Below are 27,612 nucleotides of genomic sequence, written 5' to 3'. Positions count from 1 at the left end.
TCCCCCTCCCTCCCTCTCTGCCATTTGTCTCATGTCACTCCAGTCAGGAGGGCAGATTCCTCTCGTATCAGCTGTGGAAGGGTAACCCAAATAAAAGAGTCCTCAATACCAGGGCCCTCAGTCAGACAAGGGACCAGGAGGTCTCCCTTACTAATTAGAGATTACCTGGACGTAAGAATTATTATCTGCGTGCCATATGCAGGCCTAGAGGTATGGTTGGTACTAGTCTAAAGTTCACACACAAATCTAGATTTATTAGAGTTCTGTTCCAAATCTATTCATGCTACTCAATTTTTACTCAAACACACCCTTTATGCCCGAGACATGATTTGTTTGGCCTCTATGGTAATTTGAAACTTTCATAAAACATGCTTTTATCAATATATAACTGTATTTAAGATGGTTCGGAAATGAAACTGTTGTTTCTATTTGTGTTTTCTGTAGGGTTTCTATCTTGCACTGCTGGGTTGTACATACCATAAATATCTCTGCTCTTAATACACATACTTGAGATACCAATACTTGAGAAGTGAGGTCTTTGTGGGGAATCCTACCTGATGTCAGCTCCTGAGTGGCGCAGCTGTCTAAGGCACTGCATCTCAGTACAAGAGGTATCACTATAGTTGCTGGTTCAAATCCAGGCTGTATCACATCCAGCTGTGATTGGGAGGTGCGCAGTTGGCCCAACTTTGTCTTGGTTTGGCCGGGGTAGGCCGTCATTGTCAATAAGAATTTGTTCTTAACTGACTTGCCTAGTAATAAAGGTTAAAAATATATAATGTTAACTGGGATGCATTTATTAGCTGGATTCCGTTGCAAAATGTTTCCATTTGAAACAGGAATCGTTTACTCTTGCTACCAAATGTAAGCAAACCAAGCAAACAGAACGAAACTTGTTTTCGTTGCAAAACGCTTTCTATTTGGAGTAAACGGTTTCCGTTGCAAAACGTTTTGCAACAGAATCCGACTAATGAATACACCCCTGATGTAAATTATAAAGTGTAGATTTGTCCCTTTATGATTAGGTTCCATTAAGTTGTGATTATATCTGGCCAGCAGGGCACTGTTGCCTTCTGAGAGATGAGAGCTCCCCTAAATATGTCTTGAATATACAGTATCACCTGGCTTGGACCATTACTTGGATTGCATGTGACAGTATTTCATACACTGCCAACTAGCTGATACAGGTTGACATACTTCTTTTTAGCAAGGGACACCATACAGTTGGCTGAGCATACCTACAGTAGACATATCTAGACATTCACCAAACAGTGATGCACGTGTGCACTCTTATTTCAGGGGTGGTGTCAATTCCATTTAAATTTTGTCAATTCAGGAAGTACAGTAAACTGAAATTCCAATTTCAATTGTCCTTATTAAATATCATTGGAATTTTCAGTTTACTTAATGAATTGAAATGTAATTATCCCCAATCCTGTTTTATGTAATTTTACAGACCAATATACAATAATGTATATCTGCATGAATAAACAACGAGAAGATACATTCCGAAAAAATATGACTTTCAATTGAATTACATTTTAAGTAGATTATATAATCAATAAAATCTTAATAGTAACGACTAGCTAAGCATTTAATATTAATAATGACTTAAGTAAATATTAAGCCATTATGTGTTAAGTATTAAGTAGTAATATTTGTGATTAGAAATTGAGAGAAGGACTTTTTTCTCTCTTTGCTGTGTCATAGTGTCACCATGAAAAAAGACAGACCATGTGGCTGTTGGTGTCAGTGAACGGCAGCCATGGTTATCTAGCCAACACCCTTTCATAAGTATGTATGAGTAAACATGATGGCATTTTAGCAGCAGGGGCAGTTGCTGCTGCTCATCAGCTGGGATGAGACCATTTAAATCAGACCGTGCTCTCAGATCCTTATTCTACAGTAGCTAGCCCAAGCCTACTGCCATCAAGACTCAGACCATTCTGCTTCTCTGAACTACAGCAATCTCTTCTATTTTAAAATACTTTAAACAATACTTTGAAAGTAATCACCGCTGCTACTCTCTGTTGTTGTCATCTATGCATAATCACTTTAATATCTCTACCTACATGTGCATATTTCCTCAACTAACCGGTGCCCCCGCACATTGGCTCTGTACCGGTACCCCCCTGTATATAGTCTCGCTATTGTTATTTTACTGATCCTCTTTAATTACTTGTTACTTTTATTTCTTATTCTTATCCGTATTTTTTTTAAACTGCATTGTTGGTTAGGGGCTTGTAAGTAAGCATTTCCCTGTAAGGTCTACAGCTGTTGTATTCGGTGCATGTGACTAATAAAATGTGATTTGATTTGAATGACTGACTATTTTGAATGAGAAGAAAACCCAACATAAATGAGACAGTTCTTTTTTTAAATGTTTTGAACTCGGATAATTGTAGTAATCTCAAAATAACACAATTGTGTGGTCTTAATGTCTTTAGCAAACCAATACAAATCTTCTTCTGTATCTATTTTTATAGTTCCCTAAAGGTTATTTACTCTTGTTCTTTTAAGTTATCACTGAGTCAGAAGTCAGTCATGTAGTTCTCAGCAGCAGCTGGCTCAGTAGCTATACAGTAACTGCTTTGGCAAGCCCAACTCCAGCTACTTGGGGCTCCCGAGTGGCGCAGCGGTCTAAGGGACTGCATCTCAGAGCTAGAGGCATCACTACAGAGCCTGGTTTGATTCCAGGCTGTATCACAACCGGCCGTGATTGGCCCAGCGTTGTCAGGTTAGGGTTTGGCCAGGGTAGGCCGTCATTGGAAATAAGAATTTGTTCTTAACTGACTTGCCTAGTTAAATAAAGGTTAAATAAAGGTGAGATAGTACAGTCCTGTTGGACAACAAACAGCCTTTCCTTAAGGTTTCCTTGAAACTCATGCTGTGTTTTTGGCCTTTTGCTTCCCCCTGCTGTGATTTGACTCCTCAAACCCTCTCTCTCTCTCTCTTTCTCTCTATCTCTTTCTCTCTCTGTCTCTCCCTTCCTCCCCTACCCCCTCTCTCTCTCTGGGCGGTAAAACTCCCCATGTACCCAAACCCATTCCAGGTTGGGAAAAAGCCAGTAAGATAGTTAGAGTTATATGAGGCTCCCAAAATGGGTTGTGGAGGGCAGGGGGAGGTTGGTGAGGCTGCAGCTGTCCTGGTCTGACACATGAGCTGCCCATTCTACCATTGCAGAAGCCTGTCGACCAGGACAGAAATGGCCCTGCAGTATAAATCACGTCCCCAGACTTAGCCATTAAGCTCACCAAAATAATCCCCCCAGTGACTGAATCTGAATCCAACCCTGCTCTGATGCACTGTTCTGTTTTCCTGGGATAGGATACCCAGCCCCCCTCCTCTCAAACCATCTCTCTGGTGGTGCTGTTAGATGGTACATGTTCAATGTTCTGTAACTGTATCAAGGGGAGTGAATTACAATTGATTTAGCTGCCAACACAGATAAGAAACACAGGATGATGGTATAGGATTTTAGGTCTTAACTGATTTAAATGTTTTGTATTCTGATTGAAAGCCTTTGTTATTAATATATATATTTTTTACATTTCAGCTGAGAGAGTCATTCAAGGATCTTAAGAAGAAATTCAACAACTTGAAGTTCAATTATATGAAGAGAAACGACAAGTCAAGGAACCTGAAAGCAGTTAAAAACCAAATCCAGCAGATAGAGATGTATAATGAAAAGTTACAGGTGAGACACATCCTGTTTGCTATGACAATCCAGTTAAAAAAATAACACATTTCCCTCTTTCCCTGGTGTTCAAAGGTTTCAATGCATATTTATTTTGCCTCTTTCTATGTTCATTCTTTATTAATTTCTTTCTCTCTTCAACCAGGTATTGAAGAAGAGAATGCAGGCTTTCACAGTGAAAGTGACATCCAGCACAGAGAAGCATCTGAAAGGCAGTAGCCCCAGAGAGATAGAGGATGCTGTCAATGAGTTACAGAGACAGCTGGGGGACTTTGACAAGACTGTGGAGGAGTACAGAGGAAACCTGGACATGAGCGTGAAACTGCAGCAAGCTATGGAGGAGGTGCATGGTTGGACAACACTTAAGAAGATACATCATTGACCCTATACTTGTCAATTATGGAAATTAACATCTTGTCAAAAATCCTCAAATTTTAGGGATTGGATATAGTATATTTTGTGTTATGATTGTTATGATTTTTCTGAATGAAGTGGATCAACACGCATTTTCTCCCCTTATCTCTGGCGCAAATGTCTCACAATTCTTCTGCTTTTGAATTTCAGTATCAGTTCTGGTGTGATGAAGCAAGTGCTACAATTGTGAGAGTAGGGAAGTACTCTTCCCAGTGTAAGACCAGGGAAGCAGTGTCTATTCTATACAAGCAGTTTGAGAAGTTTGTTTGGCCCACTGTGCCCCTTCAAGAGGAGAGGATCAGCCAAATCACAGAACTGGCTGTCCGTCTGCATGGTAAGGGGCCAGATCACACACAGCAAACCACCATCTTGATTTTAGAAATAATTTTTCGGGTCTGGGTCATCTTTTTGGGGGGTAACGAAATGGATGCTTACGTAGCTTACTGTACATATAGCTGAACAAAAATGTTGTTTCAAAATGTAGGGGGGGATATGTCCCCCTGTCCTTAGTGGACGTTACGCCCATGACACTGGCATTGAGGACTGTATGAACTGTCTTTAATGTACAGGTGCTGAGGAGGGAAAGAAGTATATGGAGAAAACTCTCACCAAACACAATGAGATAGTGGAATCAATAAAGGAACTTTGTAATGGATTAATGGATTTGGAGGCTAAACTACAGGTACAATGAATTTGTTGGGGGGGCCTAGTAATTTTCTTCAGTAATTTTAATAGAAAAGGACCTAAAAATATGTGATTTTCCCCTGATTTCAGAATGAGGCTTTGAAGGAGGAGCCTGAAATAAAAAAAATGCATAATGTCATACAAGAGGAAAACAAACAAGAACAAAAATCAAACCAAGAAACAGAGAAAGCTGAGATGTACCCCCAGGAGTCTCTTGATGTGGTAAGTTTATTGAGATGGAAACAGGACACTACTTTGTCAGCTTCAGTGGGTTTGAATCCCACTTCTGACACCATCTGTAAACTGTAAAAAACAAACAAACAATAGTTTCAGTATCACAATTGTTTACTCATAGTATGTTAAATGAAATGTGGGTTCCCTGCATTTATTCAGTCTGAGCTGAAAGAAAGTGGACACACTCCTGAACTAACCATGGGAGGGAACGGGAAAGAGGTACCCATCAAAACATTAGAAAATACAAGAAGCAAGAAACCTCATGTCCGCAAAACAAGGAGCCAGGACCTTCCAGACAAACACCACCCAGAACATCACAACAAAGTGTTATCAGAGAGCAGGTACCTTCAACTGTGCATCTCCGCCACTATCCACACGTAGTTTAGTTTAGTTTATTTGCACAAATAGAAAGACAGTTTGTAACAGTAAAAAAACAAGAGTATGAGCAGAAAAAAGCCTAAAAGTGCTTGTCGAGTAACTTTGCGATCACACACACATTCCTCTCCCCTTACTCCCCTTTTTCTGTTTTGTTGATATTTTATTATATATATTTTTTTACTATTGTAAAGAGACTTTGATTTGATGAAAAGGGCTATGTAAAACCCATGTATTATTATAATTATTATTATAGGTATCACACACAGAAGGCGTACTCAGAGATGAGCAGAGTGGAGACTATCACCAGCAGGTCAACGCAGGAGAGTAAAGAGCAGCTGAGCACCTCTTTCTGCTGCACACACACCTTCAACCTGTCCTGTTCACCGCTGGAGAGGGACAGGAAAGTCCATGTGCTCCAACAGGCAGGGATCAAGTCTCTGGTCACCTCTCCTACTGTTCCTCCTCCCCCAGTCTTCGCTTCGGCTCCCAGCTTCTCTGATATACAGAGAGAGTTCCAGAAGAAGGAGAGGCAGGGCCCTGCTCAGAGGAACTTCCCTGGGTTTCATACTTCTAATACTGATCAGATTGGTCTTCTTACAGTAAGTCCTCAGTAAGACTATTGGCTTTCCAATTATCATAACTTATTATCATACTTTTTTTCTGGCCCAAAATCCCATGAATAAGGGATGTGCATGTGACTATACATCAAATTTCAATCAATCAAATGTATTAAAAAGCCCTTTTTACATCAGCAGATGTCACAAAGTGCTATACAGAAACCCAGCCTAAAACCCCAAACAGCAAGCAATGCAGATGTAGAAGCACGGTGGCTAGGATAATCTCCCTAGAAAGGAAGGAACCAAGGAAGTAACCTAGAGAGGAACCAGGCTCTGATGGGTGGCCAGTCCTCTTCTGGCTGTGCCGGATGGAGATTATAAAAGTACATGGCCAAGATGTTCAAACGTTCATAGATGACCAGCAGGGTCAAATAATAATAATCACAGTAGTTGTAGAGGGTGTAACAGGTCATCACCTCAGGAGTAAATGTCAGTTGGCTTTTCATAGCCGATCATTCAGAGTTAAAGACAGCAGGTGCTGTAGCGAGAGAGAGAGAGTTGAAAACAGCAGGTCCGGGACAAGGTAGCACATCAGGTTTGTGAACAGGTCAGGGTTCCATAGACACAGGCAGAACAGTTGAAACTGGAGCAGCAGCACGACCAGGTGGACTGGGGACAGCAAGGAGTCATCAGGCCAGGTAGTCCTGAGGCATGGTCCTAGGGCTCAGGTCCTCTGAGAGAAGAGAAAGAGAGAGAAAGAGAGAGAAAGAGAGAGAGAGAGAATTAGAGGGAGCATACTTAAATTCACACAGGACATTGGATAAGGCAGGATAAATACTCCAGATATAACAGACTGACCCGGGGCGCCAACCCGGACAGGAAGATCATGTCAGTGACTCAACCCACTCAAGTGACGAAACCCTCCTAGGGACGGCATGGAAGAGCACCAGTAAGACAGTAACTCAACCCCCGTAATAGGGTTAGAGGCAGAGAATCCCAGTGGAGAGAGGGGAACCGGCCAGGCAGAGACAGCAAAGGTGGTTCGTCGCTTTATCCGGGTAGCCGGAATGTAGAGCATTGCAGTAGTCTAATCTAGAAGTGATAAAAGCATGGATACATTTTTCTGCATCATTTTTGGACAGAAGGTTTCTGATTTTTGCAATGTTACGTAGATGGAAAAAAGCTGTCTTGATAGGTTTGTCAAAAGAAAGATCAGGGTCCAGAGTCACGCCAAGGTCCATTACAGTTTTATTTGGGGCGACTGTACAACCATCAAACTTAACTGTTAACAGAATATCTCTTTGTTTCTTGGGACCTAGAACTAGCATCTCTGTTTTGCCCCAGTTTAAAAGTAAAGCATTTGCCGCCATCCACTTCCTTATGTTTGAAACACAGGCTTCCAGGGAGGGCAATTTTGGGGCTTCACCATGTTTCATCGAAATGTACAGCTGTGTATCGTCCGCATATCAGTGAAAGTTAACATTATGTTTCCGAATGACATCACCCAGAGGTAAAATATATAGTGAAGACAATACATGCTATTATTGTGTATTTGTTTATTTTTTCCAATCCTTGCAGGGCGAGCCTTTCTCCCAAGATGCATCACCTCTGCTGCTGCCCGCAGGTGGTCTGACAGAGGGAAACCTTCAGCGGCATAACCTCATGACAGAAGAGTCCCTGTCCAATGACGAATATGAGTGCACTTCCCCCGACGACATCTCTCTGCCCCCGCTCTCCGAGACCCCGGAGTCCAACATCGTCCTATCAGAGAATGACCTGGACCTGGATAGTTTCTGTCTCAGCTCCCAGTCCCACACCATTCACATCAACCAGTACAGCCACCAGTTACGCTCCACACGTAATAATGAAAACAACAACAGCCAGAGCCAACAGAGGATCAGAGAGCAGACTGAAAGCTGCCACTCTCCTACAGTCGGCCTCAACACCAAGTTCAGAGAGGAGTCCTCTTCTTTCGTCCACAGCACCCTGACTGTCCCAGCACCGATCCTGGTCTCAAACACACTCTCCAGTATTCTGAAAAGCAAGGGAATCCCCAACCTCCCAAAGCCCAACCTCCCTAATCTCCCACCAGTCGGCCACCTAGGCCTAAACGATTGCCACCAGACCATGTATTCCGTGCATGAGAGCTCTGTCACAGAGACGCAGGAGTGTGTGCATGACCCAAGCAGCGTGATGGTCCGAGGAGCTGCCGCGCCCTCTGCGTTCCCTGCTGCTGCCACCACTCGTTCTCTTAACACGCATGCTACACCCTCCCCATTAACCACCACAGCAGTCACACCCACAGACCAGGGCCAAGACCCAGACCTGTGCAATCCAACAGCCATCAGAGAAGAGATCAGGCTGCCTGGTACCAGCCGGTCCGTGGGGAGCACCCTAGCAGGCCAGGGCCCTCCTCACTTCTCCAAACTACTGTCTAGTCCCACAGTTATGGAGGGGTCGCCTGTGACCCTGGAAGTGGAGGTCACTGGATTTCCAGAGCCTACTTTAACATGGTGGGTAGCTCATAGGCATTAGTTGTAGTACTAGACCAATATTTATCTAATAGTAGCGTAGTGGCTGCGTTTGAAATGGTATCCTATCCACTATAAAGTGTGCTACTATAAAGTGCCCTGTTCAAAAGTAGTGGACTATATATGTAATAGGGTGCCATTTTGGAGACAGACAGAGTATTTGGTGCAAGTGATAAACAGTAGAATTTCATAATTTTAATCAAATATTTTTATTATTTTTTATTCTTCATTAGCATGATAAGTTATTAGCATAAACGGCCACTGCTTATTCTACAAGCAAACTGTACACCAATGTGTTCGGAGTATTCTATAAATCAATTCCAAAAGGATCGTTCAGGTGGAGCGGAGAGGACACATTGAGAAATGATAAGATCGATTTATATACTGCATGAATAGTTACATCTGAAACTCAAGTCATTTTTGGTGGATAACATTTATTCCATTTCATTTTACTCAAATAATCAGTGAGTTTTTTTACTAATCTTACGTTTGTTTTTTTATTACTTTTTAATAACATAACTTTTATATAACACAAGTTCGATCATTAGTCACTTTAGTAGAACATTGAATAATATAATTGCTTGGATTGATTGTGTTTCAGCTCACCCTCTGATAAATGGGAATGTGATTTGTGTCTTTCTTGTGTTGTGATTGTGTTTTGTGTTATAATTCACTTCTTGTGTTGTGATTGTGTTTTGTGTTATAATTCACTTCTTGCTTCAGGTTCAAGAATGGAGAGAAACTGACCAATGATGAGCACATAGAACTGTCACAAAAAAAAAGCAAACATGCATTGTTCGTACAGAAGGTCATTGAGACCGACGCAGGCCTCTATGCGTGCCGGGCCGTCAACTCAAGCGGCACCCTGTCCTCTAGCGCCGCTCTTCAGGTGAAAGCACGTAACAACAGCTGTCCCGAACCCGACTACGCTCTTCTCAAGCTGGACTGGCACACTTGTTTTGGTACTCTGTGTTTTCTCCTGTACCTCCTGTACTTATTGCTGTTATGAAGTAATACTAAATATTATATCAAGCTTTTCACTGCCAGACCCTTTTCCACTCTCACTGTAATGGAAAGTAGTGTTGATGTTGCACAGTAGTACACTGGATAACCCTAATTTTAACTGTGAAATCTGTAAGGCTGCCTGAGGTGTCACTTCTGAACCTGATCACAATAACCACTTACATACTACACCCAAAACACCAACTGTGTGTATGAATGTGAGCTTAATTTATTTGTAGTTTAGACAATTGTTTAATTTGTGCATAAAACCAAATTATGTCTCAACTTCAGTCAAAATATCCTTAATATTATACTTATATTTTATCTGCTTTTTATCTAAGTTAGCGCATTTGATTCTGTGCCTCTATGACCAAATGTCCTACAATTAATGAGAGAATAAGGTATATTTATTAATAAATGCTAAAAACAGTAATTTAGCAATTTCTTCAGTTTCAATACTGTATTACAGTGCATTCGGAAACTATTAAGACCCCTTGACTTTATTTCACATTTCGTTTTTTTCATCATCAATGTACACACAATACCCCATAATGACAAAGCAAAAACAGGTTTTTAGACATTTTTGCACCCCAAACATTTTTAAAAACTGAAATATCACATTTACATAAGTATTCAGACCCTTTACTCAGTACTTTGTTGAAGAACCTTTGGCAGCGATCAGAGACTGGAGTCTTCTTGGGTATGATGCTACAAGCTTGGCACATCTGTATTTGGGGACTTTCTCCAATTCTTCTCTGCAGATCCTCTCAAGCTCTGTCAGGTTGGATGGGGAGCGTCGCTGCACAGCTATTTTCAGGTCTCTCCAGAGATGTTCGATCGGGTTCAAGTCCGGGCTATGGCTGGGCCACTTAAGGACATTCAGGCACTTGTCCTGAAGCCACTTGTCAAGACTTCCGCCAAAGTTGGCTCCCCTGCCTGTTCGGGCGGTGCTCGACGATCCCTTTTTCGTTTGTCTGTTTGTTTGGTCTTATTAGTCTCACCTGTGTTTCTGTTGTTTGGTTTAATGAGCTTCCCTATTTTTAGTAGGTGGACCCGCCCTTGTTTTGTGCGGGATTGTCTTTATGTTACGTGTGTGCGTTTTAGGTAGAGGTGGATTTATTTTCTTAAACTTGGCACCCTGTGTTTTTTGGGTTGTCACGTTGTTGTCCGCGCCCTGTATTGTTTGGGCTTATCATTTTGTGTGCCGAAGTAAAGAGCACTTTTGCACAGTGGAACTCTCTGCGTCTGATTCCTTCACCCACCTAGTCCCGCGTGACATCACTCTTGCGTTGTCTTGTCTGTGTGCTTAGGGTCGTTGTCCTGTTGGATGGTGGACCTTCGCCCCAGTCCTTGCAGCTGAAAAACACCCCTACAGAATAATGCTGCCACGACCATTCTTCAACATAGGGATGGTGCCAGGTTTCCTCCAGACGTGACGCTTGGCATTCAGGCCAAAGAGTTCAATCTTGGTTTCATCAGACCAGAGAATCTTGTTTCTCATGGTCTGACAGTCCTTTAGGTACCTATTGGCAAACTCCAAGCTGTCATGTGCCTTTTAGTGAGGACTGGCTTCTGTCTGTCTACTCTACCATAAAGGCCTGATTGGTGCAGTGCTGCGCCAAACTTCTTCCATTTAAGAATGATTGAGGCCACTGTGTTCAATGCTGCAGAAATATTTTGGTACCCTTCCCCAAATCTGTGCCTCAAACTAAACCTGTCTCAGAGCTCTAAGGACAATTCCTTCAACCTCATAGCTTGGTTTTTGCTCTGACATTCACTGTCAACTGTGGGACCTTATGCAGTCAGGTGTGAGCCTTTCCAGATTATGTCCAATCAATTTAATTTACCACAGGTGGACTCCAATCAAGTTGGAGAAACATCTCAAGGATGATCAATGGAAACAGGATGCACCAGAGCTCAAATTCGAGTCACATAGCAAAGGGTCTGAATACTTATGTAAATAAGGTATTTCTGTTTTTGAATGTTGTATAAATGTGCAAAAATGTCTAAAAACCTGTTTTTGCTTTGTCATAATGGGGTATTGTGTGTAGATTGACGAGGGAAAAAATGTATTTAATCTATTTCAGAATAAGGCTGTAACGTAACAAATGTGGAAAATGGGAAAGGGTCTGAATACTTTCCGAAAGCACTGTATGCCCTTCCTATAAAAGTCTCAAAGTCTTTGAGAGATGATGGTAAATTGTGTTAGCCAAGTCCCCTTAAATATCAATGTCTTTCAAATAAAGTAATGCTTCTGATATCTAAAAGTTGTATGTATTGTTTGTGCTTTCTCTGCCACTACATTGTCATAGCTGTTTTATGGTTCTAGCTACAGTTTAATGCACATTTATAAAACATTTCAGATTAAAAGATCTGTAGGAAGAGAACTGAGGTGTTCAGTTCTTGCATTTTACTAGTCTGAATTATGATTGGGAAACTGTCAACCTAACACATGATATCACTTTATATTTTTTATTTAACTAGGAAAGTCAGTTAAGAACAAATTCTTATTTACAATGACGGCCTACCCCGGCCAAAATGGACAAAGCTGAGTTAATTGTGCGCTGCCCTATGGGACACCCAATCACGGCCGGATGTGATACAGCCTGGATTCAAACCAGGGACTGTAGTGACGCCTCTTGGACTGAGATGCAGTGCCTTAGACCGCTGCGCCACTTGGGAGCCCACACTAAAATCATATAACCACATGAAACTACTCTCACCTATAACACAATTAAATAACCAATGAAAATGATCCCATGGCATTTTGACAGACAAATAGCACCTGGTTTCAAAGATACAGTATATCTGTAGTGTTGAAGGAATACCACGCATGACATTACTTGATTTGTAGCTTTGCTTCATTAGTTCACAATTTGTTTTACAAAACAAAAATAAAACAAAAATAAATTCAATGTTTTGGGTTATTAGATAAGGCAGTTGAAAAAAATATACTAATAACTGGAAATCTCAGACTGTGCCTTTAAGGTTGTCTGTTCTGTTGTTGTACTGTATGTTGTGGGGTAACAAAATCTCTCAGGTCAAGCTGTGGTTCCCTATTCTCAGGTTACACCTCTTCACTCCCATCCACCTCTCTCTCCATCTCCCCACTCCACTAACTACTACTTCACTCCGGAGATGATAAGGCTGGCTCCAATCCTGTGATAGAGAGCTGAGATAATAGCTTGAGATTGGCCTACCTGAACATTTATTTGCAACAGATAGAGGAGACAATGTGGTTATTCTTGATAAAATCACTAGTATTTGACATGCAAACACCCCATTTAATTCCTGCAGTTTGTTACAAGTGAGGTGAACTTATGTCTTTCTCTACTCAGCAGACATTGATGGTAATTAGACAATTTATTCTGAGACTTTATTTTGGTAAACATTTTTGTCTACTGATTGACTTACCTTCACCTTGAACAAAGCACAAGCTCATCTAATTTGAAGAATATATCCTGCTGAACCTACTTGACCTAATCAAACAATGCATACATACAGTAAATAGTTGAACCTGGTCTCCCCAGCCTAACAATGCCATACATACAGTAAATAGTGGAACCTGGTCTCCCCAGCCTAACAATGCCATACATACAGTAAATAGTGGAACCTGGTCTCCCCAGCCTAACAATGCCATACATACAGTTAATAGTGGAACCTGGTCTCCCCAGCCTAACAATGTCATACATACAGTAAATAGTGTACCCTGGTCTCCCCAGCCTAACAATGCCATACATACAGTAAATAGTTGAACCTGGTCTCCCCAGCCTAACAATGCCATACATACAGTAAATAGTTGAACCTGGTCTCCCCAGCCTAACAATGCCATACATACAGTAAATAGTGTACCCTGGTCTCCCCAGCCTAACAATGCCATACATACAGTAAATAGTTGAACCTGGTCTCCCCAGCCTAACAATGCCATACATACAGTAAATAGTTGAACCTGGTCTCCCCAGCCTAACAATGCCATACATACAGTAAATAGTGTACCCTGGTCTCCCCAGCCTAACAATGCCATACATACAGTAAATATTTGAACCTGGTCTCCCCAGCCTAACAATGTCATACATACAGTAAATAGTGCACGCTGGTCTCCCCAGCCTAACAATGTCATACATACAGTAAATAGTGGAACCTGGTCTCCCCAGCCTAACAATGTCATACATACAGTAAATAGTGGAACCTGGTCTCCCCAGCCTAACAATGCCATACATACAGTAAATAGTGGAACCTGGTCTCCCCAGCCTAACAATGTCATACATACAGTAAATAGTGGAACCTGGTCTCCCCAGCCTAACAATGCCATACATACAGTAAATAGTGTACCCTGGTCTCCCCAGCCTAACAATGCCATACATACAGTAAATAGTGTACCCTGGTCTCCCCAGCCTAACAATGCCATACATACAGTAAATAGTGGAACCTGGTCTCCCCAGCCTAACAATGTCATACATACAGTAAATAGTGGAACCTGGTCTCCCCAGCCTAACAATGCCATACATACAGTAAATAGTTGAACCTGGTCTCCCCAGCCTAACAATGTCATACATACAGTAAATAGTTGAACCTGGTCTCCCCAGCCTAACAATGTCATACATACAGTAAATAGTGGAACCTGGTCTCCCCAGCCTAACAATGTCATACATACAGTAAATAGTGGAACCTGGTCTCCCCAGCCTAACAATGTCATACATACAGTAAATAGTGGAACCTGCTCTCCCCAGTCTAACAATGCCATACATACAGTAAATAGTGGAACCTGGTCTCCCCAGTCTAACAATGCCATACATACAGTAAATAGTGGAACCTGGTCTCCCCAGCCTAACAATGCCATACATACAGTAAATAGTGTACCCTGGTCTCCCCAGCCTAACAATGTCATACATACAGTAAATAGTTGAACCTGGTCTCCCCAGCCTAACAATGTCATACATACAGTAAATAGTGGAACCTGGTCTCCCCAGCCTAACAATGCCATACATACAGTAAATAGTGTACCCTGGTCTCCCCAGCCTAACAATGTTATACATACAGTAAATAGTTGAACCTGGTCTCCCCAGCCTAACAATGTCATACATACAGTAAATAGTGGAACCTGGTCTCCCCAGCCTAACAATGTCATACATACAGTAAATAGTGGAACCTGGTCTCCCCAGCCTAACAATGTCATACATACAGTAAATAGTGGAACCTGCTCTCCCCAGTCTAACAATGCCATACATACAGTAAATAGTGGAACCTGGTCTCCCCAGCCTAACAATGTCATACATACAGTAAATAGTGGAACCTGGTCTCCCCAGCCTAACAATGTCATACATACAGTAAATAGTGGAACCTGGTCTCCCCAGCCTAACAATGTCATACATACAGTAAATAGTGGAACCTGGTCTCCCCAGCCTAACAATGTCATACATACAGTAAATAGTGGAACCTGGTCTCCCCAGCCTAACAATGTCATACATACAGTAAATAGTGCACGCTGGTATTCCCAGCCTGTGGATCTACTCATCAGTTCCTGTCAAAGCCAGAACATAAGGGTATCCTGGTGGGAAGAGATCTCTACCTGGAGTGTGTCATCTCGGAAAGCCTGCTCCCCGTGTCATGTGGTTAAAAGATAGTGTGGTTGTAGCTTGTGGCGAAGGCGGGCAGGTGAACAATTAAACTTGAAAACATTATACACAAACGTACAACATACAGTACATACATCAGACAATGAATTACATTATTGAACTTTACATGACAGTTTTAAAGAATGTTATGTGAATACCAATTAACACAATTTTCCACACAAAAAAAGGTCAGGACATACAGGCACGTTTCAAAACAGAAGTCGACATTACACATAAAAGTCATTGCTCATATTACTGTTGGACCTGATAATATTTGAGTTGTAAAACACATAAGCACACAAGTCCAGGACTACGCTTAGTCTGTGTCTGGGAAACTGTCCCTACATGTTTGGAGGGTGTATTTAGCCTACCTACAGCTAATCCAAAGAGGATTTTCCTTGAACAGATGAAAATAACTTTATTACCCTACAATGTCCGATTTAAAGCCAAAGTAACACTCACGTTCTGCTAAAGAGGAGTGTTTGTAACGGCTGTCCTCCTCCTCTTCGGACGAAGAGGAGGAGTAGGGATTGGACCAAAGCGCAGCGTGATAATTTGACATAAAAGTTTATTAAAGTAAAGACGAAAACCGAAAACACTTCAACAAACTACAAAATAACAAAACGACGTAGACAGACCTGAACATGGAACTTACATAAATACACGAAGAACTCACGAACAGGAACAGACTACAAACAAACGATACAGTCCCGTGTGGTAACATATACGGACACAGGAGACAATCACCCACAAACAAACAGTGTGAACAGCCTACCTTTATATGGTTCTCAATCAGAGGAAACGTCAAACACCTGTCCCTGATAGAGAACCATATAAGGCTAATTACACCTGACCTAAACATAGAAACACAAAACATAGAATGCCCACCCCAACTCACGCCCTGACCAACTAAACACATACAAAATTAACAGAAAACAGGTCAGGAACGTGACAGTGTTGTTGTGCCAGATTCTGGGAAGTATGTGTGTGTTGCTAACAATGAAAGGTGAAGTCTGGTGTTCTGCAGTGGTAGTCGCAGGTAAACCGTTACATTTAAAAAAAATCCTCTACGTGTTTGAAATAAGAAAAGTTACTATTTTCTATAACCTGAGTACATAACTGTCCACAAATGTGAATTTGGGACGTGTGATCTTAATGCTTCAAGAAATGTGACTTCTCAACTTCTGTTGTCTGTGTTCCCCTGGCAGGGCCGAGCTAAAGTGTCTCAAAGCCCTGGCAGGAAAACACTACATTCATCCTCAACAAGTTAACAAGATAAAAATTCAAGATGGTCAGGAGGGGAAATAGGGAGTCTGGGGACTTAAATAAAGACAATGTATTGATTGGAGTTTGAAAGACTGGCATGAAATACTTTTTTATTAATACTGTTCTAATGAATTGTCCAATACATATCTGAATGTGTTATTGGAGTGCTGTCTATTTCAGTCTTTATGTTTTGAAGAATAATCTGTGAGTGAACGTGTTTTTTGTGTCAGAGAATATATGACAATGAGAAATCATTAGATACAGACTGAGAAATATTTTATAGGTACAGACTATGATGCAGACTTTGTATATGAAGACAGGAAAACTTACACGTACTAACATAGCTGCCACAAGTATTTAGCAGCCATATGTAAACACTTCCCCTGTCCCTCTGATGGCATAATTTGTTCCAGTCAAGCTACTGATGTGTTGGGGGTAGCCCAGGACTTGAGTGACAGGCACAGCCTCACTTTCCATTTGGTCAATAAATTAATTTCAGTAAGTGCTTTTACATTTTAGAACAGAAATTGACATAGTGGTAGCATTTGGGGATATGAAAGATTGTTCTTATTCAAAAGGAAAGTCATTCAAAGCAAAATGTTGTGTTAAAAGTAAGTCCGATGAACGCAAACAGTGACAACAGTGACTGGACAATGTAAAGTAAAGTGAGTGACAGGTTTGGGCTTGCATAAAATGGCTTCCAATCTCCCATCATCCCCTCTGGGTGGCAGACCAATGAGGAGAGCAGATGCACTGATGATGGTGATTTGCCCAGGGGTATAAAAAGTAACACAACCATATTGTCACTTCTGAGCAGTTGGAGCATTCCCAGCCTTGCCTCGGGTGTAGGGATTGCATAGGAAAAAGAGCAAAACTACACAGCTACACTGTGTGGTTTTGTTTTTTGGGGTTTCTTTGAGGCTAAACTGTTCTCACATTGGATTTTCTGACATTTCTGGATAAGGAGATTGTTTCTGAAGAAATACAACTTCTGGGCTTCGCCCCATCAAATCTAGGCACTCTTGTGGATACAAGTAAGTAACTTTAGTTAATTAAACTTTGACCTGTTCCAATGTCAATTAATATTGTGTTATTATCTGTATATAACAATTACCAAAGAATAACAGGTAACAACTGGTGATTTCCACCTAATTGGGGACAAGTGTCTCAAAATATATTATGGGAATCATTTCACATTAAGAACATTTCATTTTAAACATTTCAATAATTAAGAACTAATGCTTATCATTTTCAAGGTTATTTATATATGGTGCAATGATTAGAGAAGCTCCCAGAATAGCCCCTGATAGCATTAGAGTGGTGTCCCAGTTGGATCGCAATGTCTTTTTAAGGGAATCAGCAGCAGGGCTATCAGTTGCACCTCCAGTTATGTGCCACATGGTGACTGTCAGTCAAGCCTGGTACAGATTATTTTTAGAGTCTGACATTTGTGTTACATGTCTCATCTGATGTTAACAGTTTTGGATAGTTTTCATACAATATGAAAACTATCGATGTGATGAAGGCTATAATTGATTGATAAGGCAATGTCTTAGTTAATTGTTGAGCCAATGTATACTTTCTGAACAGTATATACTGTGGCCATTGTTTAATGATTTGTCCTGCCATTGAGATTACTAAAAAGACTATGGAGATTTCTAGAGGTCAAGTTTTTCAAAGTTGTACTTTCTGGAATGATATATATTCAGATGCTTAAGAATAATTGTTTTCTGTTAGCTTCATATATGTTCCATTCAATGTAAGGTGTGATTTTGTTTTTCATTAAGGCCTAAGGAATCTACACTGAGTGTACAAAACATTACGAACACCTGCTCTTTCTATAACAAAAGCTATGAGCCCTTATTGATGTCACCTGTTAAATCCACTTCAATCAGTGTAGATGAAGGAGTTAAAGAAGGATTTTTAAGCCTTGAGACAATTGAGACATGGATTGTGTATGTGTGTCATTCAGAGGGTCAATGGGCAAGACAAAAGATTTAAGTGCCTTTGAACGAGGTATGGTAGTAGGTGCCAGGCGCACCGGTTTGAGTGTTTCAAGAACTGCAATGCTGCTGAGTTTTTCACGCTCAACAGTTTCCCATGTGTATCAAGAATGGTCCAATGGCCCATGTGTATCAAGAATGTCCACCACCCAAAGGACATCCAACTTGACACAACTGTGGGAAGCATTGGAGTCTACATGGGCCATTGGAGTCTACATGAAGTCCACATGGACCTTTCGACACCTTGTAGAGTCCATGCCCCTTAGAATTGAGGCTGTTTTGAGGGCAAAAGAGCTGCAACTCAATATTAGGAAGGTGTTCCTAATTTAATTTACAGTCGGTGTATATTCAATGTGCGTATGTATCTAAGGATTTAAGGTAATGTGATACAATAGTGCTTAATGGCTCATATGTTTGGTTGAATAATGTATGTCAGTATTATTCTGGATTCTAGGCCTGTACTGGATTGAAAGTACAGGCCTACTGAGTTTAAGCTGTTCTATCTATAGGCCTAAACAAGTTCTACAAATGTAAAGCTTTAACCTTGCAGTGTTTTGAACAATGGAAATTGTTGGATAAGACACATCACCTTTATAAATTTATGACTGGTTTATTAATACTTGATTACAAAACCTCATGTTGATAGCTTATCCAGCTATTATTTAAAGATGAATGAATGGATTGTGTTGTATCTGTAACTGTAATGGCAACGGCAGACATTTTAGGACTTTAACGTCGGCCCAGTCAAGGGATATGTTTTGTTTAGCAGCACTAGTGTAACTGTAGGCCTAATGGCTGACATTTTTAGACTTAAACATCAAGGGACGTCAATGGATATGTCCTGTTCAGTTGGAGTTATAAAGCATCTATTACACATGTATTAGTTACCTTTGGTAACATTTACCTTACCCTAAGTACAGTGTACTTACAGTGTAACATTGAGTAATTACAGTACTTGTTACACTGTACTTACAGGAATACTTATATATATATATTTTTTTACCTTTATTTAACTAGGCAAGCTAGTTAAGAACAAATTCTTATTTACAATGACGGCCTACCCCAGTTGTTACTGTCTTGTCTGTGAGCTGTCACAGGGAGCCGTGGCCCTGGTGTTTGGCTTAACACCCAGACCCCATGGAACCTCTGATAGCTCAAGTGACAGGACAAAGTAAGCCAGGTGCTGGTGTCACGCCCTGACCTTAGAGATCCTTTTATTTCTCTATTTGGATAGGTCAGGGTGTGACTAGGGTGGGCATTCTAGTTTTTCGTTTCTAGGTTGGCCTAGTATGGTTCCCAATCAGAGGCAGCTGTCTATCGTTGTCTCTGATTGGGGATCATATTTAGGCAGCCTTTTCCACCTATTGTGTGTGGGATCTTGTTTTTGTATTGTAGCCTTTTTGCACTACAAAGCGGCACGTTCGTTTTGGTTGCTCTTTATTGTTTTGTTGCTTGTTCACATTAATAAACATGATGAACGCCTTCCACGCTGCACCTTGGTCCAATCCTTCCAACAACGATCGTTACAGCTGGATATGACACAAGTCATTAGACTCTCACTGGCAAAAAATAGGCTCTGGGTTCATTTGATGTATGTATTGTTTCTGCAGATGTAAAATAAAAAAATCCTCTTCATTGGTTGGGTGATGTGACACAAGTGACATAAGACTCTCAGAGGCTAAAAATATAAAAATAGAGTTCAAATGTAGAATATGCTTTGTTTGGAGATTGTGCCATAAAACTACTGTAAAAGATGTAAAAGAAAGGTAGATTTTTCTTAATTGGTTTGGTGATGTGACACAAGCAGTGTGAGTTTCCCAGACAGCAATTAAGCCTGGTCATAGAATAAAAGGCCCATTCAATGGAGAATCTCCATTGGCAACACTTTTTAGTTCAGGAATAGGCATAGTCAGTGTCTGGGAAACCTGCCCTCGGTGGCTAAAAATAAACTCAGAGTTTAAATGTGTGGGTATGCTTCGTTTAGGGATTTTACCATACAACTACTGTAAAAGATCAAATAAGATTTGTGGTGTATGAGTGGTTTGGTGATGTTCTGCTCTGTTGTGTCTCTTAGGGTGCCATCCACAATGTCTACACAGGCGCCAACATTTACACAGCCGCTGCAAAGCGTTGTGGCACTAGAGGGTAGTGCTGCAACGTTTGAAGCACAAGTTAGTGGTAAGGAGATATTTTATGTTCCTTTTAAACTGTACCTCATAGATATAGCTGACTGTCCAAACATAGATATAAATATGTTGAATCATTGATGTAAAACCCCATACAGATATAAAGCCTTTGCACAGCAACATTTTATGAAGTGATTACACAAGTAATAAGTACCCAATTATGGGTTGGTTTCCCAGACACAGATTAAGCTTAGTCCTGGAGTAAAAAGCTTTTGTAATGGAGAATCTCCATTTGAAATGCTTTTTAGTTCTGGATCTAGGCTTAATCTGTCTGGGAAGCCTGCCCTATGTGATATTGTTGGCCTTTTCTCAACTTTGCTCTGAATTGTAACTGCTTGCTATGAGTTTAAAATCATCACCAAATTCATCACCATCATCAGCTCTGCTGTGCTGACTAGAATGTTGACTTGATCTAAAGGTTCTCCAGTTCCTGAGGTGAGCTGGTTCCGTGATGGCCAGGTTCTTTCCGCTGCCGCTCTGCCCGGCGCACAGATCTCGTTCAGCGATGGCCGCGCTGTTCTGATGATCCCTGCTGTGACAGCCGCACACAGTGGAAGATTTTCTGTCAGAGCCACCAATGGTGCTGGACAAGCCACTAGCACCGCTGAACTTCTTGTTACAGGTGAGAGAACCAGAGTTGATAAAACAGTGGTGTTTGCATTGTTTGAGGTTGTTCTAGCTAGCCAATGCTTTGGCTTGCAGTTTTAGACAGTGTCCTGCATCATACTAAAGAGTCATCATGGCTGCAAACATAGAGGGCAGCCAAAGATAACATAGTATTCATTAATAAAGTTCTAGAAGCAGCCTCTCCCATTGAAGTGACTGACCACAAGTACTCTAGGCCGAATGCCCCTTCATTAATAGCTACTTCTGTCTTTACTGACTTGTTCAATTAACAGCACTTCATTTCAGTGATGAGAGTGATAGCTGCAGTGGTGTTTACATTTTACACATCCAATAATAAGAACCAATATTGAATTAGGAAACTGCTGTTTGTACCTAAAATGGACAGGTTTTGGAGCTATGTTTCTAAATGGAGCTATGCTTGTTTGTGTGTGATTTTTTTCAGTTTACGGATTACATATAAAGTTGGATAAAGTTGTTATTCAGATTTACCTGCTAGCGAGCGCAATCATGATCAATGTACTGTAACTATTCCTAGTGACTAAACTACGCCCTCAAGTCAACTTCTTGAGTTGTGCAATCAAAGTGGCACCCAATTTAAATAGATTTCTCCTCATCTTGCCCTCTAGAACCAACCTGGACTCAGGGGTAGATGTAGCATAGTAAATGTGAATATGAAACACTCAAATTAGTATGATATGTTACATATGGTATGTATTAATTTGTGGATGTCCATCATCCATTTCGTATATGTTCCGAAATTACAATTTGTATGGTATGTTATGAATTTGCAATATGTATGATATGTTACGAATTCCAATTTGTTCTGGCTAACGTTAACTAGGCTAGGGGTTAAGGTTAGGGTTAGGGTTAAGCTTAGGGGTTAAGGGTTAGAGGAAGGGTTACCTAACATGCTAATTGTTGCTAAGTAGCTAAAAATGTGTAAGTATAGTTTCAAAGTTGCTAAAATTCTAAAGTTGTCCTTGATGCGATTTGGACACGCAACCTCTGGGTTGCTTGACGTCCGCGTTATACGCCCATCCGTCCTTTAGTTTTGGGATTAAACAACTTCTGTCTTTTGAAACTATACCAAATGTAACAAATTGTACTAATATGAGAGTCACAGAACTACTTTTACTATGTTACGTCTAGTCTTTCAGACCAGGCTGCCAGAACTGCCATTCTTAGGATGCTAGAAAATAAAGGAGAGCCGCACACTCTAGGAGCTCAGATGCAAAAATATTTAATTTACCAACGTTTCGACAGGCAAGCTGTCTTCAGGGTACAATGAAGACAGCTTGCCTGTCGAAACGTTGGTAAATTAAATATTTTTGCATCTGAGCTCCTAGAGTGTGCGGCTCTCCTTTATTTTCAAGTTTTCTACTCCGCTAGCCAGCACCTCGCCTAAATAGGTGTGCGTTTCTTTTTCTTCTAGATTATTTTTAGGATGCTAAACATGGATTGCGTTATAAAGAATTAGCCTATTAGCCACATAATATTTGACACAAAGCAAATGTATTTGTAAACACGTTTAAAGTAAAAATGTCTAGTGCTTCAATTGAACCCGGGCATAGGGGCAAATGTAACCATCGGACCATTTGGATTCAAATCTATATAACGATCCAAAGATCTTCTGTAAAAACGTATTCATGGTATATGAATAGATAGATGTAAGTTTAGATAGATTAAGTTTCATATTTAAAAAGGTCTCTGGGTCGACCGAATGAAAAAATACTTACGTTTTTCCCCGGTCTCCCCTAGCCAATGGATCTCGGTGCTGCTCAAGTTGAGTTCACTTCCACCGGTTTTCCTTTGATTTATTTTTTGCCATAAAACGTATTTTTCCATTTATTATTACAGTGGAGACTGCGCCGCCCAACTTTATTCAGAGACTTCAGAGTTTAACCGTGAGACAAAGAAGCCAAGTGAGACTGGATGTTCGTGTGACAGGAATCCCTACACCTGTGGTAAAGTTCTACAGAGAGGGAGCCGAGATACAGAGCTCCGCTGACTTTCAGATTGTTCAAGAAGGAGACCTTTACAGTTTGTTGATTGCCGAAGCCTTCCCAGAGGATTCTGGAACTTACTCTGTAAATGCCTCAAACAGCAGCGGACGGGCTACCTCCACTGCTGAACTGCTGGTTCAAGGTGAGAAAGTTGATTTGTGATTAGGACTGTCCTTAGAATTGTGTTTTGGGCGTTTGGAATCCCACATTGCAACAGCCTTCTCACAATTAGGCTTTCATAAAAGTGAAGTTACAAGAATTCCTGTTTCAATTATTTATTGAGCATTTCCTTAATGTTTTGTGGACAGAAATGAGCATTTATCTAGCCTAGAGGCTAGACCTAGCCTTCAAGCCTTCAATGACCCAGTCTGTCAATGCATTTAAAACTGAATGGAAACTATTATAGGCCCAATGCATTCTATATTGACATGTTGCCTGAACTGAATTTGAACAACAGTTTTGAATTCACCACTTGTCATCATGTTCAATAATTTGGTGGGAAATGCATCTTTATATTTGTTTCTGTCCAGGTGAAGAAGCTGTGCCTGCCAAGAAGACTAAAACCGTCATTTCATCTTCCTCTCAGAGGTCCTCCTCTCAGAGTCGCCAGACCAGAGTTGAGACAAGGGTAAATATACATTAAATATGATCTAAAATGACTTGTGATAACCTAACCCTATAGGGCCACTAAGTAGACTCGACTACAACACCTTCTGTTTAATGAGGGGAAGGACCACAACCTTAAAGCCTGGCCTAGAATGTTCCCTGCACAGCTCAACAGATCACTAGATAAGGCAGTCTCAGAAAAAGCAAAAAGGCAATTTTATTACAGCATTTAAATAGTTTCACAAGGGTTAGGAAATGTATGACTTTGTTTAATATGCAAGATACTCAATCCTAACTAGCCGACCAGCTGACAGTCTCTGCACTGCATCCCCGGGGAGCTGGAGCCCGCTCCCAACACGTCGTCCCCGCCCCCACCACGGGCACCTGCAGGGAAGATGGGGATGTGGAAAAGAGGAGGAAGCATGCAAATTCTGAAAAAAAAACACTACAAACCAAGAGTATTTAAACATTTGAATGCGCACAAAATCATATCACTACAAAAACACCTAGTGAAGAATTGACTCACCGAAATGGAAGCAGTGAACGGAGAGCTGGAACGTCACCCCAGCTTTCCCTCCCAAAACACAGTGCGTGCCGGACACGTTTGCGCAGAGGAGCGAGAGCTCCGATAGACAAAATCTAACAGTACTTTGTTGATGCTTTCGTAGACAACAATCTGGGCAGCGCCGTTAATTTGAGCATAGAATATATATACAATTCAATCATACATCTAACAATGTTTCTCTATATGAATACTCTAAAGAAAAGGGTGGTTGGTAGGCGTTTTGCAAGTGCTGTACGTGCGCCTGTACTGGTTCCCTTTCCACCGTCCCTCTTATTGGACTTCCGTTACGAGACAAGTTAAGGCCTGGTCCCAGATCTGACGATTCCCTGGCATACCCTTAACTGTAGAGCTCCACACACAACACAGCAGCGCGTTACCTCTCCAACCAAAGCAGAAATGCATTATCATCTATCTATCTATCTATCTATCTATCTATCTATCTATCTATCTATCTATCTATCTATCTATCTATCTATCTATCTATCTATCTATCTATCTATCTATCTATCTATCTATCTATCTATCTATCTATCTATCTATCTATCTATCTATCTATCTATCTATCTATCTATCTATCTATCTATCTATCTATCTATCTATCTATCTATCTATCTATCTATCTATCTGTAACTGCCAAAATAATGGAATCACTGGACTAAATGAGGGATACAAAGTATATTGAAAGCAAGTGCTTCCACACAGGTGTGGTTCCTGAGTTAATTAAGAAATTAACATCCCATCAGGGTCATGTATAAAAATGCTGGGCAGGCCATTATTTTAGCTACCATGGCTATGCCCCCATAGGATGACAATGCCCCCATCCACAGGGTACGAGTGGTCACTGAATGGTTTGATAAGCATGAAAGCTTTGTAAAACATTTGCCACGACCATCTCAGTGACCAGATCTCAACCCAACTGAACACTTATGGGAGATTTTGGAGCTCCACCTGAGACAGCGTTTTCTACCACCATCAACAAAAGACCAAATGATGGAATTTCACATGGAAGAATGGAGTTGCATCCCTCCAATAGAGTTCCAGACACTTCTAGATTCTATGCCAAGGTGCATTGAAGCTGTTCTGGCTCGTCATGGCCCAGCGCCCTATTAACACACTATGTTGGTGTTTCCTTTACTTTGGCAATTGGCAGTTGTATCTGTCTGTCTATTGAAGCTATCAGTCAGATAAATACACTTTTACTTCAATAAAACACTAACCTTTAATGTTGTTTTATTTTCAGAGTATGGAGGCTCATTTTGAATCCTCATCCATGCAAATGCATGTTGAAGGTGGTGTAGTGAGCCATCTAGCACACAAGACTCCACCACGTGTGCCCCCTAAGCCAACCTCAACCTCCAAGTCCCCAACACCATCATCTCTTGCAGCCAGAGTTGCAGGGGGACGTCATCAGTCACCATCACCTGTGAGACATGTCAAGGCACCCACTCCGGCCCCTGTTAGGTAAAAAACTTTATTTCAATCTTACATTAACATGGAAGTGTAGAGAGTTCAACAACATTCCACACATATAATACAGACAGATAGTTCACCTCAATCTCCATAGGGAATAAGACCATGTAATTTTATAATACAGAAATGACCAGGTATTTAGGCTCCCTAGAAGTGACCTGGTAACAGTACATGATAAACATATTAATTACTTGTCTATTTACACTACAAAACACCATTTGGTATCAGGTAATATACGAATAACGATTTTTTTTGTTTAACGCAGGTCCGTATCCCCTACTTCAAGACTGTCTGTGTCCCCAATCAGACCAGTCAAATCCCCACTGACCACACGCAAACAGGTAGCCCATGGTCCTGATGTCCTCCCACCATGGAAGCAGGGAGACTTTGTTGAAGGGTCCAGCAGCTATTCCAGCAGCATGACTTCTAGTGCCACCCATGCCCAGGCTTCCATGTCTGCCACCCAGGTTCACATGGAGCAGCACTGGGAGGGCTCTTATGGATTGCAAACGGCTGGGTCCGCTGTATCTGGTGTCGCTGTGAGAGAGGTGAGGAAATTCTTATTTCTTAGTGGCCACTCTCTCAACTCTCTCTGTGGCAGAGCCATCTTGTGGCTGATTACTGAATGTGCATGAGATGGTAAGGGTTTTAAGATTGTGAACTTATTTGATTAGCTGATTCGCTCTCGTTTTGAGGCCTAAATGAGTTTGAATATCCTGTCCAATGAACGTTTGACTACCTGGATGTATTTTGGGATCTAACATGGCTCATTAGGATAGGTTGCCTGAATTTAGAAAGGTATGAAAGCATTTAAGATTGCATCTCTTATCAATAATATGATAATGACGTTTGAAGCTATTATCAATAAAACTTCTGATTGGATTCTAAGTTAACGCTACTAATGTATGCTAGGAGGCGCAGCATGAGGTGGACGATAAAAGCATTGCTGTAGCTACTGTGGTAGCAGCTGTGGACCAGGCTCGCAGCCGCAAGTCTGCTGGTTTTACACCAGAGCCGGTGCCGGTGCCGGTGGTGACACCCAGTACAGAGATACAGAGCACCTCTAGCACCTCTACTACTGTGTTAATGTCCACAACAAGGGAACAGGTAGTTCATTATTTAATGAAGTACAAACCCTGTCGTCCTTCCCTTCACTTCCATTATTTATTTATTTCCCTTTTTTCTGTCATCACACCCCCACTCTAGTAGACCCCCCCCACGCTTAACAATATTATCCCTGATAAACATAGACCATTTTCCATTTTAAATTGTTGTCATTTCAGCGCACCCACATATTCGTCCTCACAACCATCTGTGATTTTGTCACATTCCCTGTGGTTTATTATTCACATTCCCACGGATGTTGTTGAGCTCCCCCATAGTGTCAATATGTGTTATTTATATTCTCATTATTTATTGACCCAATATATTCATCTCCTGCCCATGGCTATGTTTATCATATAGATCATGCCAGAGTCTATAGCTGTTGAACCAGCTATAGCGACACACACTGATGACACTGTGGTACAGAACAGAGAGATTGGAATCTCTACTGTTACATGTATGATGACAACCGAGGAGCAGGTAGCTTAAAGATGGCTTTTAATGTTTTGTTTACTACTCTGAGCACTTTCCCAAATCACTCACCTCACCTATACTGTATGTAAGCGCTATTTAAGTTGAAATCACTACACAGGTCCCATTTTCTATATGATATTATCACTATATTTAGGTGCCGATACGATATGGATTCTCACTATTCTAAATGTATGCG

At 41.1% G+C, this 27,612-nt stretch overlaps 2 protein-coding genes across 2 annotated transcripts in view; both read left to right on the top strand.

Annotated features, from left to right (window-relative positions):
- LOC120058050 (coiled-coil domain-containing protein 141-like) overlaps window positions 1–16,331 on the top strand; it is a 53,853-nt gene extending 37,522 nt beyond the window's left edge. Inside the window, exons 18-26 of the mRNA XM_039006531.1 lie at window positions 3,557–3,697; window positions 3,843–4,040; window positions 4,262–4,445; window positions 4,681–4,793; window positions 5,189–5,370; window positions 5,661–6,006; window positions 7,543–8,477; window positions 9,219–9,457; window positions 16,321–16,331. Coding sequence (XP_038862459.1) covers window positions 3,557–3,697; window positions 3,843–4,040; window positions 4,262–4,445; window positions 4,681–4,793; window positions 5,189–5,370; window positions 5,661–6,006; window positions 7,543–8,477; window positions 9,219–9,457; window positions 16,321–16,331 — 2,349 coding nt within the window. The remainder of the gene's footprint in view (window positions 1–3,556; window positions 3,698–3,842; window positions 4,041–4,261; window positions 4,446–4,680; window positions 4,794–5,188; window positions 5,371–5,660; window positions 6,007–7,542; window positions 8,478–9,218; window positions 9,458–16,320) is intronic.
- Window positions 16,332–20,468: 4,137 nt separating this feature from the next.
- Window positions 20,469–27,612, top strand: part of ttn.2 (titin, tandem duplicate 2) — a 179,301-nt gene continuing 172,157 nt past the window's right edge. Inside the window, 7 exon segments of the mRNA XM_039006530.1 lie at window positions 20,469–20,559; window positions 20,986–21,189; window positions 23,052–23,339; window positions 23,728–23,825; window positions 25,609–25,829; window positions 26,104–26,377; window positions 26,751–26,945. Coding sequence (XP_038862458.1) covers window positions 20,469–20,559; window positions 20,986–21,189; window positions 23,052–23,339; window positions 23,728–23,825; window positions 25,609–25,829; window positions 26,104–26,377; window positions 26,751–26,945 — 1,371 coding nt within the window.

Source organism: Salvelinus namaycush, chromosome 13, assembly GCF_016432855.1.
Source record: "Salvelinus namaycush isolate Seneca chromosome 13, SaNama_1.0, whole genome shotgun sequence".
Taxonomy (NCBI): domain Eukaryota; kingdom Metazoa; phylum Chordata; class Actinopteri; order Salmoniformes; family Salmonidae; genus Salvelinus; species Salvelinus namaycush.
This window is presented reverse-complemented; position numbering and strand designations above follow the sequence as displayed.